This window comes from Protopterus annectens, chromosome 3.part0, assembly GCF_019279795.1.
Source record: "Protopterus annectens isolate FY-2018-M chromosome 3.part0, PAN1.0, whole genome shotgun sequence".
NCBI lineage: Eukaryota > Metazoa > Chordata > Ceratodontiformes > Protopteridae > Protopterus > Protopterus annectens.
In genome coordinates this window covers 1,001,223,372-1,001,240,808 of record NC_056731.1, presented here as the reverse complement: position 1 = coordinate 1,001,240,808, position 17,437 = coordinate 1,001,223,372, and the positions used below count along the sequence as shown (strand labels likewise).

Below are 17,437 nucleotides of genomic sequence, written 5' to 3'. Positions count from 1 at the left end.
GGGGAGCCTCCACCTCCAAATCTGGAAGTAACAAGGCACCTTCCTACGGTAAACAGTCTCAATGACCTTCCACTGCAATCACCAAGCACTTATCTTTTGGCCGCCCCTTTGGGGGGAAAACTGGCACTTCATGCACAAAACTGGCAACTGATTACCCAGGACAAATGGATTTTAAATATAGTATCCCAGGGATACAGATTTCATTTCCACACGTTGTCAATCCCAAACGGATGGCCAGATCTGCCTCCAAATCAGTGGGCACAGGCCCAGAAACAAGTTATGTCCCTCATGAATATGTGGGCTATTCAACCAGTACCAGAAAAGGAAAAGGGACAAGGTTTTTATTCAAGACTTTTCCTGGTACCCAGAAAAGACAAATCATGGCGTCCGATTCTGGACTTATCCATTCTAAATACATTTCTGGACATTCCAAAATTCAAAATGACTGAAGGATGCCTGGTTGGTAACTCCAGACTTAAAAGAGGCTTACCTGCATATCCCAATCAGGGAATCTTGCAGAAGATACCTCCGCTTCAAAGCAGGCTATTTGCATTATCAGTTCTCTGCACTGACCTTTGACTTATCTACTGTGCCCAGGATCTTCACAAAGTGCCTGGCACCAGTAATTGCTTTTTGCAGACAAAGAAATATTCAAATTTATCCATACCTGGATGATTGTCTAATACAGGCAGAAAACAAGGACACTCTTCTAAAACATCTGGCATTTGTAAAAAGGCTTCTAACTTGCCTAGGGTACACAATAAATGAAAAGAAATCACAACTGATACCCTCTCAAATAATTACATTCCTGGGTGCAAGCTTGAATGCAACTGCCCAGATGACTTACCTTACGCCAGAAAAACAAATTCAACTGATGACTTATTTCAAACAGGTGGCCACAAAAACCCTGCTATCTGCAAGACAAATTCTGCAGACCTTGGGTTACATGGCCTCCTGCATTCTTCTCATTCCATATGCAAGACTGCGTATGAGGAAACTTCAATGGTACCTAAAAGCTTATGGAGTCAACATTGTCACAACCTGGAAACAATGATTCCTATCATTCCTTGCCTGCAACTAGAGTTCCTATGGTGGGCAGAGACCTGCCACCAAAACAAGGGACTTTCATTCATTCCACCTCCTGCCGCCCAAACCCTTACTACAGACGCATCAAATTATGCTTGGGGGGGGCGCATCTGGCAGGGAGATGCATTCAGGGCTAATGGATCCCAAATCAAATGCACCTACATATCAATCAGAAAGAGATGCTAGCTGTACAGAATGCTCTGACAGCCTTCAAGGACTATCTTCATCCAACTACTGATAAAGACAGACAAAACTACAGTCATGTGGTACATAAACAAGCAGGGGGGGTACCCATTCCTACCCCCTTTGCAGACTAGCCATGGCATTGTGGAACACGGCCTTGACTTATCGAATACATCTACAAGCTCAATTCCTGCCAGGAAAGCAAAATACTCTGGGAGACGAACTAAGCAGAAATCTTATGGACCCACACGAATGGAAACTGGATCAACAAATCTTCAGCATGTTGACAGGCAAATGGGGGAGCCCCAGACATAGATCTTTCTGCCTCACCCCAAAACTATCATTTGGACAAATTCTGCACAAGAATTCATCACAAAAAAGCTTGGAAAGTGGATGCTCTATCCTTCAGCTGGAAAAAAACAGTCTATGCCTATGCCTTTCCCCCTCTGCCTCTGCTCTCCAAGGTCTTACTAAAAGTCAGACAGGAAAAACCAAAAATGATTCTAATTGCTCCAAACTGGCCTTGCCTACACTGGTACCTGCTCCTACTCAACATGTTGCACCTTCCTCCATGGTACCTGCCTCAAACACCTTACCTACTGTCTCAGCAGAACTATCAAATTCTGCACACTCCGCTCCAAACTCTGAATCTTGCAGCATGGCTAATCAACTAATTTCATAGGTTGGTACTAGGCTATCTGCCCTAAGGCCTATGCAAGCCTAGCCATAACAATTCCCTGGAAATTTTTTCCCACAATATTTACTTCTCTGGGCCCCTGTCTAGCAGGGCGACTGACATGATCCCCGTGGTGTTTTCCCACAATATTTACTTCTCTGGGCCCCTGTCTAGCAGGGCGACTGACATGATCCCCGTGGTGAATTTCCTATCTCCCATCCAATCATCAAGGTTCCTTTTGAAGTGGCCAATGAGGTGCTCTGCTTGACATGTATGGGCAGTCTATTCCAGAGTATGGGGAGTCTCTGGGTCAGGAACCTATCCCTCCAGCATGTTTTGTTCATTATGATGATAAGGTTTAGATCCCTGGAGCGTGTGGCTCTGAGGGATTGGGATTTCTTTAAGTGGAGCATGTCCAACAGCTCAGGGTTTGACATGGCCTTGTATGTTAAGCAGAGATTGCCTCTGAGTAGATGATATGCCACAGAGTATAGCTGGAGTTTTTTTAGATGGTCAGCATATGGCATCTGCTTTAGGCCTGTGATTCTTTTACTGAGGTATTTCTGTGGCCTTTCCAGCTGTTGCAGATGTCTTGTGAGGTACATACCAAATGGGGCATTATACTCTATAATGGGTCTAATGAGGGATGAGTACAGTGGGACAATGACCTTTTTTCTGGATGAAAAGCCCTTAGTGATGAGGTGTGCCACATAGAAAGATTTCCTGACTGTTGTGGTGATGTGGTTATCGAAAGTGAGACCACTGTCCACTTGTGTCCCCAAGTCTCTCATCACACTTTCGATATTTAGTGTCCTGCCACCTATGTGGTAGTTCATGGGTTCATGTTTTTTTTTCCAAAAGGGATGACTATACATTTCTTGGCATTAAGCTTGAGCCCATGGCTCTGGCACCAGGCATCTGTTTCTGTAAGGCCCTTTTGTAGAATATCCACATCATTTGGGGATTCAATAATGGCTCCCAGTTTGCAGTCATCTGCAAACTTTGTTAGCCAGAGTGCCTTAGTGTTGGCCTGTACTTCAGAGAAGTAGATGCTAAACAAGAGTGGTCCCAGGACTGAACCCTGAGGTACTCCACTTGTCTGGAGCTGGATTTGGAGTTGGCTACTTTTACAGTCTGGGTTCTGTCAGTAAGCCAGTTGGCAACCCATCGAGTGACGTAGGGATTTATGCCCAGCTTAGTAAGTTTATCTATGATTCCAGAGAGGGGGATGGTGTCAAAGGCCTTGGCGAGGTCCAGATAGGCTGTGTGGACCTCCTTACCCTCGTCCACAGCTCTGGAGACTGATTCAAAGAAGTCAATCAGATTCAGGAGACAAGATCGGCCCTTCACAAACCCAAACTGGGTGGGGTCCAGTGTCTGGAGGTTGCCAATGTCTTTGTTTATAAGTTCCATAATAATGCGTTCCATGCCCTTGCAGATCAGGCTTGTCAGACTGATGGGATGGTAGTTCCCGGGATCCAAGGTGGATCCTCCCTTGTGGATCGGGATAACTGTAGCTGTGCGCCACTCAGTGGACACAAAGCCTGAGGTGAGGCTATGATTAAACATGACAGTTAGGTGGGGGGTGCCAGTTCATTTTGTAGTTCATGTAGTACACAGCCTGGGATGTCATCTGGTCCCATGGATGCTGTATTCTTAGCTTTGGAGAGTGCTGTTTCTACCTGTGTGGCTGTGATTATCGGAATTTGGCAATCTTTTGGCATTGAGATGGGCCATTTAGGGGGTGAGAGGGGAGTGAAGTTGGCACTAAATCGATCTGCCAGGATATTGGCAATATCCTTGGGATCAGTATATTTAATGCCATTCTGTTGTAGCTCAGAGCAGATCTGAGCATTGCCATTTAGATTCTTGACATAACTATAGAATGCCTTGTGGTTGTCTTTGGAATCTTTGGCAATTGTATTTTCGTAACTAGCTTTTGAGGATTTTATGAGAGATCTCAGCTTCTTACTGAGGCTGGTGAGGGAGTTTTTTGCATCCTGGGATTTTCCTCTTTTCTGCAACAGTTTTTTCCTTCTGTTGTATAGTTTGTTTATAGCAGGGGACCACCAGATTGGCTTCCTTTTTTTGGAAAAGAGCATCTTGGTTCTATTTGGGATGGCACGATTCATGCACGAGTGGATGTGCTCGTACAGTGCCTTAGTGTAGGATTCTGCAGTCGAACTTCCAGATCCCGTCTGCGTGGGTGTTGTGAAGTTTGTCACTTCTGACTTCAGTAGCATGAAGTTGGCTTGGAGAAGATTTTTAAGGTGGTTTCCTTACTGGGGGGTGGGGGTGGGATGTGGATGTCAAGGGTGATTTGCTTATGGTCAGACCCGACCAATGAGGGGGTGACCACTGGTGTGGAGCACCAGTTACATCTCTCAGCAAACCTGTGATGGATGTCATTTTGGAAGCTAGAAGGCCTAGTACTAGAAAATCTTATGCTGACAAATGGAAAAGATTCTGTGCCTGGAACCAAGCACAAGGAGTAAGCACAGCAATGCCCAATATTCCTCAGATTCTGCAATACTTAACTGAGATGCTTCACAAGGGCCTATCTTTTTCTTCCATAAAAATCCATGCCTCTGCCATTTCAGCTCATTACAACACAGAGCCTCCCCTCTTTTCTCATGCTCTGATAAAGCAGTACCTCAGAGGGGCCAAAAATTTAAGACCTCCCAGGAGAGCACCAACTCATGCATGGGACCTCAATTTTGTTTTGGAAAAACTCACTCTACCTCCTTTTGAGCCAACTGTTACTGCAGACCTAAAATTTTTCTCTTGGAAAACAGCTTTTTTTTTAGCAGTCATTTCAGCTAGAAGGATCTCAGAACTACAGGCTCTTATGGCAGTGGAACCTTTCATTATTTTTTACCCGGACAGGGTGGCTCTCAGGACCAATCCATCCTTTATGCCTAAAGTGGTATCTAGTGTGGCCCTTAATCAGACCATTCATCTGACAACTTTCTTCTCAAATCCACAGAACAAGGGTGAGCGGATTCTGCATTCATTGGATGTACACAGACAACTAAGATTCTACTTAAACAGGACAAAACCTCTAAGAAAATCTGAACAATTACTGGTGGCATTTGCTGCAGGAGCAGAGGGAAAGGCTATTTCAAAGCAGACTATTTCCAAATGGATAAGCTATTGTATGTGTTTCTGCTACATGCACCCTGGTAAGCCTGTCCCCAAGGGGATCAGGTCTCATTCCACCAGGGCTGCATCTACTTCTGCAGCCTTTCTCAGAGGGGTTCCTACCAGAGACATTCTAGAAGCTGCTACCTGGAGCTCAGTTCATACGTTCACCAAACATTACCATTTACCTCTCTTCTCCAAATCCAGAGCAGGCTTTGCCACTGCTGTTCTGCAGGGCCTTATAGCTGCTCCTAATGCTGTATAAATCCAGCCTCTCAACCATAGCTTTGGGATACTACCCAAATGTAATGACTGCAACAGTGAAACCCGAAGAACATAGTACAGTTATGTACACTTACCGTAAATGTAGATGTTCGAGTGTATTCACTGTTGCAGTCCTGGTTACCCTCCTTCCAGCCCCTCTTTTTGGTGAATTTGCATTTATTTGGAGGTATATGTTTTGTGTTTTTTATTCTACATATATATTTATATTTATATATATTTTGCTCCCCATTTGGGGGGCACCTGACATATGGGGTAAGAAAAACTGATGTAATGGCGTCGGCTGCATGGTTTATATTTTATGCATGTTTTATTCACTGCAACAGTGAATACGCTCGAACATCTACATTTATGGTAAGTGTACACAACTGTACTTTTGCCTTTCCTTTGCCTTCATATTTTGCGTTGTTTTCACCCGTTGTAGCCAGAAGTAGCAGCTCTCAAGTCGAGAATCAAGAAGTTGCATTGTTCCATTTAATTTGTGACTGACAAGCAGTTGTAGAGGTGCTTAAATAAGTGAGAGTTTCATTGAGGTCTTTGAAAACGACATCACAAAAGAAATAAAAACAGCACATGATAATTACAAGCTTAAGGAAAAAAACAAAAGAGTTCATTAACACTTAACGTAATCATGCAGAGTTCTGTACTGGGAATTTACACGTGAAGCATGTCATGTAGTGGTGGATCACATTTGGTACTCATTCTGGATTCTGAATTGTAACCATCACTATGTCCACTCTTGATATTCTGTCAAAATACATTTTTAATTAAAATAATCAAACATTATAGAACGTGTTTCCCAGATAGTTTTCTTTAACCAAACTGTGTCGGGCTTTCTTGGATATTGAGCTTTTTTTTACTGTAGTCACTCTGTCTTGATGTCTAAGGTAACGGTCTGATTTTTGCAGTGCACACTACTACTGCATTGCTGTCTACACAAGAGCTCCTGTTTTAGTACTTTGTTATACATCTGGATGCGTGATGATTGTTTTATACATCTGTTACAGTTAAAATTTGTTAGCAATGAAATAAGTGAGTACGTAGGTTTGTTTTTACTGCAATGTTTGTAAAGCTTAGCAAAGTGCTGCTAGTTTTTTTCCCTTTTCTTCTATGCTGTACTTTTACTAAATCTGGTTGTTTCTTTACAGAATGCATTCTGACTTAAGTCTCTATTTTTCCCCCTGTTAGGAGATGCCAGAAAATGGCACCCATCAGTTAGTGGTGAAGGCCAGATTTAATTTTAGACAAAACAATGAAGATGAACTCTCTTTTAAAAAAGGAGATATTCTTTACGTCACCCGAGTGGAAGAAGGTGGCTGGTGGGAAGGTACTCTTAACGGAAAGACAGGCTGGTTCCCAAGCAACTATGTGAGAGAAGTTAAATCTGGTAAGTGTTTTTAATGGTTAAACAAAAATGTATGTTTTGGCTTCTTTGGGATTATAACCATCTATTCTTATTGATTGAGAAAACCATTTTCTAATGTTAAAAGTTACCTTTTCTTTCCTAATGTATACTCAAATATTTCTGAATGTTTCCAGAAAATGCAGTAAAATTACCAAGAATACACTGTACACAGTAAAGCATGGCATTGAATCATGTCATCGATACTCTATCTAGTAAAAACAGTAAAGATGTTTGCTATATGCTAAAGTGGCATTTTAGTAAATTTAAGAGAGAATTTTCCTAAAAAGTATGTGCAATTATAACTCAGAGCTTAGCATTTACCTGAAGGAGAGAAGGCCTACACATCATACAATCTGTATTTACATCCTTCAAAGGTGTGTTTATCAGATATTGCACGTAGTGATGGTCTTTGTTAAGAGAAGTGAATCCCTTATTTGTTATTTATTGACATTTGATTTCCTGGAAAGTCTGACTGGGTAGAAGCCCATTTTCAGCACAGGCCCGGGTAGAAAAGCTCCAAATTATTACAAAACATTTTAAGAGCAATACTTTTACAATCTTCAAAAATAAAACAAAAACATCTGAAGTTTACATAATTATAACAAATTAGATATAATATAAAAACATTGATTATGAATCGGTACAAGGTATGTGACAATCATTTAATATTTAAAGAAATTTTAGACAGTTTGTAGAGAAATTAAAGGTAACTTAGTCTAATACAAATAGGAATTGCAATATGAAGTGAGGGAAAAACAGGTTTATGATACATTTAGAGAGAAAGTCAGGGAAGAGCGTTAAATAGCGGTAAGGAAGTAAGTGTAAAAAAGAGAGTAAGGGGGTATAAGTAATGAAAAGGTACTTGTTCACATTTAGGGATATAGTTCATAGGTGCATAGGTGTGTACTAGGCTAATGGCCCTGGAGCCTTTACAAACCTAGCCCATAGGCTTACCCTGACATCGTGCCACCTGACCTTAGTTCCCAGTGCCTCTGTCTAGTAGAGCCACTGGAGTGATCCCCGGGGTGAATTTTCTATTTCCCATCCACTCATCAAGGTTTCTCTTGAAGAGGGACAGTGAGGTGATCTGTTTGACATGTATGGGAAGTGTATTCCATAGCAAGGGTAGTCTCTTGGTTATGAACCTATCCCTCCCAGCACATTCTGTTGATTGTGATAATGAGGTTGAGGTCACTGGAGTGTGTGGTGCAGAGGGGTTGGGATTTCTTTAGATGTAGCATTTCTATCAGAGCTGGATCAGACATGGATTTGTATGCCAAGCAGAGATTGCCTCTAAGTAGGCAATATGAGACAGAGAATAGTTGGAGTTTTTTTGTGTCTGTCCATATAGCGCAAGTGTTTAAGGCCTAGGATCCTCTTTGTGAGGTACTTTTGCGGTCTCTCCAGTTGTTGCAGGTGTCTAGTGATTATCCTATTTTTGAGAGAGAACAGAGCCAGATTTTAGCTAGGAAGTCTTTGAGTGGTTTTGAAAGATGGGAGGGAGGGTATAGACCTGATGGATACAGGTAAGGAGTTCCAAGCCTTAGCAACCTTGTATGAGTATAGACAATGTCTAGCAGATTTGTAAGGTTTGTAGTTTTTGGTCACTGGATCACGATGACCAACTGGGAACATAGTTGTCTAGAATGGCTTTAGTGCTGGACATGCAGATGGATGCTGAATAATTTTATAGGTGGTAAGAGGTTGTGTGTATGTTAGTTAATGTGGCACCTCTAACCAATTAAGGATTTTCAGTGCTATACAGTGGTGGGTTCTGAAAGGTCTATGTGCAGTAAATTTACAACTTTGTTATAGCATTCTTCAAGTTTTAATTTTTGTGAAGACTGCAGTTGAGTAAGGATGGGAGCGCCATAAAAAAGAGTGAGGAAGAGATAAGTAGTGGCAAGTGTAAGTTTAGTTGCATCGGTGAGAACGTTTTTTGGCTTTCAAAAGCATTCCTAGTTTTTCTTATGCAAGTTTGTATATGCAGGTCGAATATAAGGTTATCATCTACTGCCACCTCTAATAGTTTGCTATGAGAAATTACTTCAGTGGTTGTATTATGAAGAGAGGACTTCAAATTTAGTTTTTTCTTGAGAGATGGATTTGAGGAAAAAAGTAGTAGTTTGGGCTTTTTTGGGTTGAGCATGAGTTCTGAGTTACGAAGCCATGTTTCAGTGGCTGTTAAAGCTTCCTGAGTAATTTTTTTGGAGGTGTACCTTGTCAGATGTGCAAATGAGAGTGGAGTCATCTGTGTATTGTATTAGGGTGGCCTGTTGCGTGGTTGTATAGACAGTGTTGTTGAAAATGGTAAAAAGAAGAGGACCAACAACAGAATCTTGTGGTACACTGGTGGTGACTGGGAGGAGAGAGAGTGTGGAGAGCCACTTGCTTTTGAACCACAGAAGGGTGGCTGAGAGAGACCTAATGAGGACATTTGAAGAAGAAGATTGCTGTGACAAACTGTGCTGAAGGCATTAGACAAGTCTAGAAATAAGAAAAGATTAGTTTGCCATTATTTGTAACTTTATTGACAGTCTCTATATAGGGTAGATGGACAGTGCTTGTACTGTGGGAAGGATGGAAGTCATGTTGTGCAGGAAATAGTTCTTCCTGCAGGTAATGGTCTTTAAAAAGACAAGTAAACTAAAAGTAAGAAGGGTGAGGACCCTGTAAAAGAAGGAATGTCCCAGACCCCCCCCCCATAGGCATCCTGAATAATTAAAAGATCAAAATTAAGCTGGAATTAGGAGATGACTGAGACTGAAAGAAGAGGCAAGGCACACAAAATTAGGAAGCATAGAGAACTATGTTACTCTGTTATAGTTTTTTTTTCTGTAAAAACAGGAGGATTACTAGAAGCTTATTAGCTGAGCGTAGTGTTGGCAGATTACCCCATATAAAAATCTGCCAACACTACGCTCAGCTAATAAGCTTCTAGTTTCCACTATTAAATCAAATAACCAGGCAGAGGACTCACTATTCACTAACACAGTGGGAAAAACCTGCTTCCAAGGGAACTCACATCTCTTTCTTCCACACTGCTTTTTAAAAAATACCTTAAAGAATACCTTACTACACACTGGCTATGTCCCTGCTCTAACTCTGACTAATATCTAAATCCCCATCTCACTCTCCCTAGACTTTTCTGCCCTGTTCTATTGCGTTTACCTGGGTTAACCAGTAACCTTGCCTCTAACTAGTATTTAACAAGATTTCATTCTTAGTACTTTATAAGAGTATTCTTACTCTAAATATGCTATCCTCCACTGTACGAGATATAAATTATAATGTCTGTACATCTGTAAACAAGAAAAAAAATTAACTTTATATTCTGTTTGCTATTTGCAAGTAATATATGATATGTCACTGCCTATGCTTGGAGCTTTTCTCCCCGGGCCTCTACTGAAAACGGACATATATCCAGTTAGACTAGCCCGGTCAACAAATGTAAAATAAATAAATAAATTACAGAGGCACAGGGAAGGGAGGACAATAACAGCATTTTTGGTATTCAGGAAAAACAGGGTTGGAAAAAAAAGATTAGTGTGATACTATATTTGAGCTAGAAAACTGAATACCATAATTAAGTGATGAAAGGTTTGCGGATGGGAAGGAGACCAGTATAGAAAGATTGGAGTTCTGACTTAGAATCAGAATAGAAAAGATGTTTATTGATGGCTAGTATTGCTGCTAGAGAGGTTTATAAGGCAGATATTAGTGTGTTTGCAGCAGTACTTCATATCCGCTGTGGATAGGGTCCTCCTGTCTCATTTACTTAGCAGGAATGGGCTGTGCTGGAAGTGAGATTTGTACTAGGAAATCATGATAAAATGCGCTTTCTTTTCGTGTGTGTGTGTGTGTGTGTGTGTGTGTGTGTGTGTGTGTGTGTGTGTGCACTTTTGGAGTCTGCATCATTTATTAGGTATTTGCAAGGAAGTAGAAGTGAATGAAGCAACTACTGACAGTGTTTGGATCTGGACCTCAAACTGGGGCAGATAATTGTAGCAGGCCCTCAATAATTCATGCAAAATCACTACAAATGAGGGCTGAAGTTTAAAAGTTGGAATTTTGGACCAGATTGATGGATTGAAAAAAGGACAGGGGTGGTAACTCCTTTTCCACGAGGTACAGAGACTTCAGAGTTCATAATGTTTTAGAGCATGGGGGGGGGGGGGCACAATTCCCAGTATGGGAATGTACATTTTTTTTTTCTTTTCTTCTCTGAATCTGATTTCATGCATATAGTTTAATTTATAAAACAGTATTTAAGCTGGGCGGCCACAGTGGTGCAGCGGTTAGCATTGTCGCCTCACAGCAAGAGGTTCCCTGGTTCGATCCTCGGCTGGGGTGCCTTCTGTGTGGAGTCTGCATGTCTTCCCTGTGGTCGCGTGGGTTTCCTCCAGGTGCTCCGGTTTCTTCCCACATCCAAAAGGCATGCTGTAGGTGGATTGGACACTCTAAAATGACCCTAGGTGTGAGTGCGTGTGTGTGCCTTCTGTGGAAGGTTGGGCGCCGGGCTGTCAACTCGACACCGTAAAACTCCACTGCCAATCATGAGCGGACATGTGATCCGCTGTGGTGTCCCCTAACTGGGAAAAGCCAAAAGAAGAAGAAGATTTAAGCTGGTGACTTTCAATGTACTGTCCTTTATCACAGAATGTGGGAGTTTGTTAAGAAGAGTATAAAGTGCTAAGAAGCTGAGAATTTTTCACAGAGGGATGAACTATGGCAAAAATTGAAAGCGAAGGTTCAGTTCAGGACGTTGTGCAAATTGACCATGAAAGGTGGAGAAAGAAAAATGCAGCCTGGTTTACAGGAGAGGAAGACACGGGTGAAAGTGAAGATAATGAGGTATGGAGCGATAGTGGTAGCAGTCTAAAAAGTAGTGGGGAAAGTTAGGAGTAATGATGGAGACCAGGGGAGCAATTACCTGGGGTGAGGCTGTCTCGTCAGCCTGTGATACAGGGACGTCCTTCACCTTTTTGTGATAGTGATTTGGGATAGCTCTTCAGGATGGTGAGGTAAGCTGATCTGTATTTAATTTCAGTACGTTTAAGAGATTTTGAAGTGGGAAGGATGAATTAGCATGGAAATATCTGAGGATGCCATTCAAAGAGCCTAAACTGGAATCCAGAACACAAAATCTGATGGTCTGCCCTGCCAGCTGCTGTCAAATTGTAAGGGAAGAAATGGTCGGATTGCTTACTAAGCTATTTATTTTGAAATTGATTAATATGGTGCCCATTTTACAAGGTTTGCTGGCCCATGTGTTTAATATCTATTGTGGGAAGATAACAGAAAGCAGCAGAATTTCTTCATGTCATCTTGTCAGTGGGATAGTAACATGCGTGAGTTTCATTGAGGGGAGATGCTGCTACAAGAATGTGATCTGTTATTATGCCTGGATTGTGATAGGGGTCACCTGAGGCAAGTCTGTGGACATAGTCTTTGACTTCAGTATGATCTTTGATACTGCGTGAAAAAGTAGACTGATGGGAAGACTGGAGGCAGTGGAACCACTAGTAGTAACTGGTTTCAGACCAACTTTAGAGTCATTATCAATAAAGTGTAAACAAATGTAAAAATATACAGGCTGAGTTCATAGAGAAGGGAGATGTTGCATCTTTTCATAAGATGCTGATGTGAATGTATGAAAAATATGAAATCAATCGTAATTAACTGCTTCAGACTGATCAGATTAGGAAACTGATGTTGAAATTTAAAAAATGTTTTCTGTGTAATATGTTCAAACAAAATATCATGTCATTATACCTGGTCCTGTGATAATATGGAACTTGATGCCAACAAGTAAGACTTTTTCTTCTGCAGTCATGTGAAACTGATGAAATAGTAATTTAACTGAAAGAGGAAACTGATTATTCATACTCTATGATGTTACCAAAGATATTTTTCATACTGCTGAAAGCTGTTATGGGTTTTCATATTGTTAATGTCGATGTATGCAATAGTGGTATAATTGTATACACACACATACGTGCGCATGCGTGTGTGTGTTTATCCAGTATGAAGTGATCCCTGCCCAAATTAGTGGAAGCCCAGGGAGTGAGAAATGCTGCAGCAGTTTGCATCAGTATACTGACAGGTTTGCAAGACAGCAAAGGTAATTGTTTGTACACTGAAATACGTTTTACAGGAGGAATATTGCATACTGCCTATTACTTACCTTTCTGGTTACTTATATTAGTTCATAGGGAATGCACTAAATAAATGTATGTAGTTTAACATACACTTTGCATATGATGGCAATGTCCATGACCAGAGTATGCATTCATAGTTCAGTTGCTAATACCTGTATAGATTTAATCTTGTAACCTTTAGGTTACACAGTTCAGAAGAATACAGACTGATGACTAGAAGCAATATTACCAGTATTAGAAGAAAGCATAGGTTAAGTGCAAACAAGGTTATGCACTGTTTTGAAAAGTTAGCATCACAATGGGAAGCATCCAACAGATATGTACACCGGAACTTCTAAATTAAAAGCAGACAGTGAAATAAGAGCAAAACAGCTGTTATGCATCTGCAGTTCTAATTGCACTAACATTGGGCATGGCTGGCTTTGGATTCAGGCAGAGTAACTTTAGTTGGCCGGCGAGTATCTCCAATATCCCAACTCTGCTAGAGCACTTCCTCTTTGCTTATCTGTGAATTAGGTGGCAGAGTTTATATTTAGTGGGGCTGGAGCAAGCAGCTTCAAGAGTGTGTGTGTGAGAAAATGTAAGGGCTTGTTTCACGAGGAAGAGTGAGATCAGTGTACAGGAGGAATGTTAGGCCATTCTAAGTTCCAACGTGCTATAAATGCTGTACTTTACTAGTACAGTCTGCATCATGACCTCCTGCTGTCTTAGCTAGGATGATATGAAGGGAGGTCATGGCTGAGGTCTGTGAGTGTGTTTCTGAAAGCATATACTGTTGGGCAGAATTCCATCATTGTGAGTGATGGCACAGTGCAAACAAAAAATAATCAACTTCAAGAATTGCCTCAGTAAGTTCTGTTATTCTATGAGGTTGGGGTGCCTAGTTGTGTCAGCTTGGAGGGGGATGATCAACAGATCTACTTGCTTCACTACAGATGGTCTGTACCCCCCTCCCCTGAGTTTGCACATATTGGCCGCAAAGTGTCTTTTTTAAGCAGTCAGTCTATCACATCTACCAACCATGCAGCTTCAGTCTGAGCCTGTATTGACATGGCACTGATCAACACTAGAAGTCTAAACAGTAAGATTCCTATCATCAATGCCTTTCTAACCCCTTGAAAACATAGACATCTAATTAATTACAGAAACCTGGTTCCAGTGATGGGACAAAACACTTCTCTATATTGTTTTAATGCCTACCACTCATTTAGATGCTTTACTGAGTGTAGCTGTGTTTTCGGGGGGGGGGTCATGTCTGTTTTATTATACATCTGATCTGTCACATCTAGCCAGGATAACAACCTAAAATGCCTCCATTTCTAGGTAACTATTAGCAAATCACTAGAAATAAAACCAAAGTCAGAGTAAAACTGTGATAAGTAAAAAAAAACAAACTAAAGATGAACCATTCGCACTTCTTCTTTCGGCTGCTCCTGTTAGGGGTCGCCACAGCGGATCATCTGTTTCCATTTCTTCCTGTCCTCTGCATCTTGCTCTGTCACACCAACCACCTGCATGTCCTCTCTCACCACATCCATAAACCTTATCTTAGGCCTTCCTCTTTTCCTGTTACATGGCATCTTCATCCTTAGCATCTTTTTCCCAATATACTCTGCATCCCTCCTCAGCACATGTCCAAACCAACGTAATCTTGCCTCTCTGGCTTTGTCTCCAAACCTTCCAACCTGGGCTGACCCTCTAATATACTTATTCCTAATCCTGTCCACCCTTGTCACACCCAATGCAAATCTTAACATCTTTAACTCTGCCATGTCCAGCTCTGATTCCTGCCTTTTTGTCAGTGCTACTGTGTCCAACCCATATAACATAGCTGGTCTCACTACCCTCTTGTAGACCTTCCCTTTCACTCTTACTGGTACTCGTCTCTCACAAATCACTCCTGACACTCTTCTCCACCCACTCCATTCTGCCTGTACTCTCTTCTTCACCTCCCTTCCACACTCCCCATTACTCTGAACTGTTGATCCCAAGTATTTAAACTCATCCACCTTCGCCACCTGTACTCCCTGCATCTTCACCATTCCTCTGTCCTCCCTCTCATTCACACACATATATTTTGTCTTAGTCCTGCTGACCTTCATTCCTCTTCTCTCTAGAGCATATCTCCACCTCTCCAGGGTCTCCTCCACCTGTTCCCTCCACTCACTACAGATCACAATGTCATCTGCAAACATCATAGTCCACTCCACTCGCACTAACGTAACAAAAAAATAGTTTATTACCATGCAAAGCTTTCAGGTAGCACATACCCTTCCTCAGTGCTAACATAAAGTGTAAGTAATACCATTTAAATAATAATTAACCACACAGCCAATTAAAATTGCTCAAGCATGAAATTTAAAAACACACTGCAAAACATTTAAAGTATCATTTTAAAATAGCATGTTTCATCCTAAGTACAGGTTTGATCGATACAATTTGTTTCAAACCAGGTGGGCAATCAGCTTGCATATGTAAAATTCATTTATATTCCTTATCTTCCAACTTATTATTTATATCACCCCTTCTAATTGATTTATTCATAACATCTATTACCCTAAAATTAAATTGATGTGAAAAATCAGTCTCAGAAACATAGCTAAAGAATTACTCATAACACATCTCCTTATGTCAGAATTGTGTTAGATTATTCTATCTTTCATGCATCATACTTACTTACCAACTTAAAAACTTCATTTCCTACAAGTAGCAAGATATATAATGTTGCTAGTACTACAAGTGGCAAAACATTTAAAAGAAAAACAATATTGGTTAAAGGATGTATAAAATCAATGTTTCTCTCAATAGAGTTACACTTCCATGGGACCTGATAGTATTCCAGGCTGTATTCTCCATCAAGAACTAGCTTCACCATTGAGCACCCTATTCAACCACAGCCTAAATACAGGCTTCATTCCAGCAGAGTGGAGAACTGCCATTGTCATCCCTTTGCACAAAGGTGGTGCCACTACTGACCCAGGTAACTATCGCCCCATCAGCTTGACAAATCTGATGTGTAAAGTTATGGAGTGTATTATTATGGATCTCATAAACAAGGACATAGGCAATCTCCAAGCACTTGACCCCACCCAGTTCGGATTCGTCAGGGGCAGATCTTGCCTACTGAACCTAGTTGACTTCTTTGAGACTGTCACCAAGGCCCTAAAAGAGGAAAAGTCAGTACATACAGCTTATCTTGACCTGGCTAAGACCTTTGATGCAATCCCTCATTCAGGCATAATTGAGAAGCTAACACAACTTGGTGTTAATCCTATCTTATCAGATGTGTGGCCAACTGGCTCACAGATAGGACCCACAAGGTCAAAATAAGCGCTGCCACCTCCGACAGCAGACCTGTCACTAGTGGTGTTCCCCAGGGATATATGTTCTGGGAGCCCTACTGTTTGGCATATACTTCTCAGAGGTCCAGGCAAAGACAAAAGGGCCTGTGGCTGACCAAGTTTGTGGATGACTGTAAGTTGGGTGCTGTCATTGACTCCCCAGTTGATGTTAACATACTGCAAGAGGCTCTCACAGCTACAAATGACCAATGCCAAAGGCATGGCCTTAAGTTAAATGCAAAAAAAATTATTATCATACCATTCAGCAAAAACACGGCCCCTGCTGATTACCACATCAACGGCAACCCCCTAAGCACAGAACTTGTGGTGAGAGACCTGGGTACTCTGGTTGGCAACAATCTCACATTTGACCATCATGTGGTGGCGGTGGTCAGAAAAGTCTTTTACTTGGTTCATTTTATTTTTTTATTTATTTTACAGTTTGTTTACTGGGATAGTCCATTGCGCCAAGAAGAGCCTGTTTTTAATGGAGTCCCAGGGAGAAGAGCTTCATGAACAACAATATAATATGAAGACAATGCATTTACATTTATGTAATACTATTGAAGAACAATGGTATTTCACAACATGACAAAAAAAAATACATGATTGCAGTGAAAATACAGTCAAAAAAGCAAAAGGTAAAATTACACACACACAAATAAGTCAATTAAAATAAGAAAAATCCATTGGTGCATATTCCTGTTAGATTTGTTACAATGTGAAATAACACAGGGTTGACATTACAGTTTATCCATTTGACAGCTTGTTGTCTGTCAGAGAGGTAACTAGAAAACCAGTTGACAGAAGAATGGGATAGGTTTAGATTCGAGAGTTTAGATAAGAGAAGAGAAGGTTATAGGAGATAGTGTCAGAGGCCTTGGATAAGTCCAGAAGCAGGGTGGACACTAGACAGCTAAAATCCCTTGCTTTGTTGATGGTTTTGAGGAAGGAGAGGAGAGTGGTTGTAGTACTGTGGCCAGGTCTAAAATCTTGTTGCGTGGGGGTAAGTAGGTGGTTTTCTATGAGGTAGGGTAGAAGTTGAAGGTGAATACACTTTTCTAGAACTTTTGAGATAGGGGATAAGATAGCGATTGGCCGGAAATTGGGATTGTTGTTGTTGTTCACCTCATAAGTAAAGGGATTGCTTCCAGAAAAAAGG

General features: G+C 41.2%; 1 protein-coding gene across 5 annotated transcripts in view; it reads left to right on the top strand.

Moving 5' to 3' along the window:
- ARHGEF6 (Rac/Cdc42 guanine nucleotide exchange factor 6) overlaps positions 1-17,437 on the top strand; it is a 1,746,213-nt gene that overhangs the window by 677,738 nt on the left and 1,051,038 nt on the right. For all 5 annotated transcript variants that reach the window (XM_044065305.1, XM_044065303.1, XM_044065304.1 and 2 more), the window contains one exon: positions 6,557-6,755. In XM_044065305.1, coding sequence (XP_043921240.1) covers positions 6,557-6,755 — 199 coding nt within the window. The remainder of the gene's footprint in view (positions 1-6,556; positions 6,756-17,437) is intronic.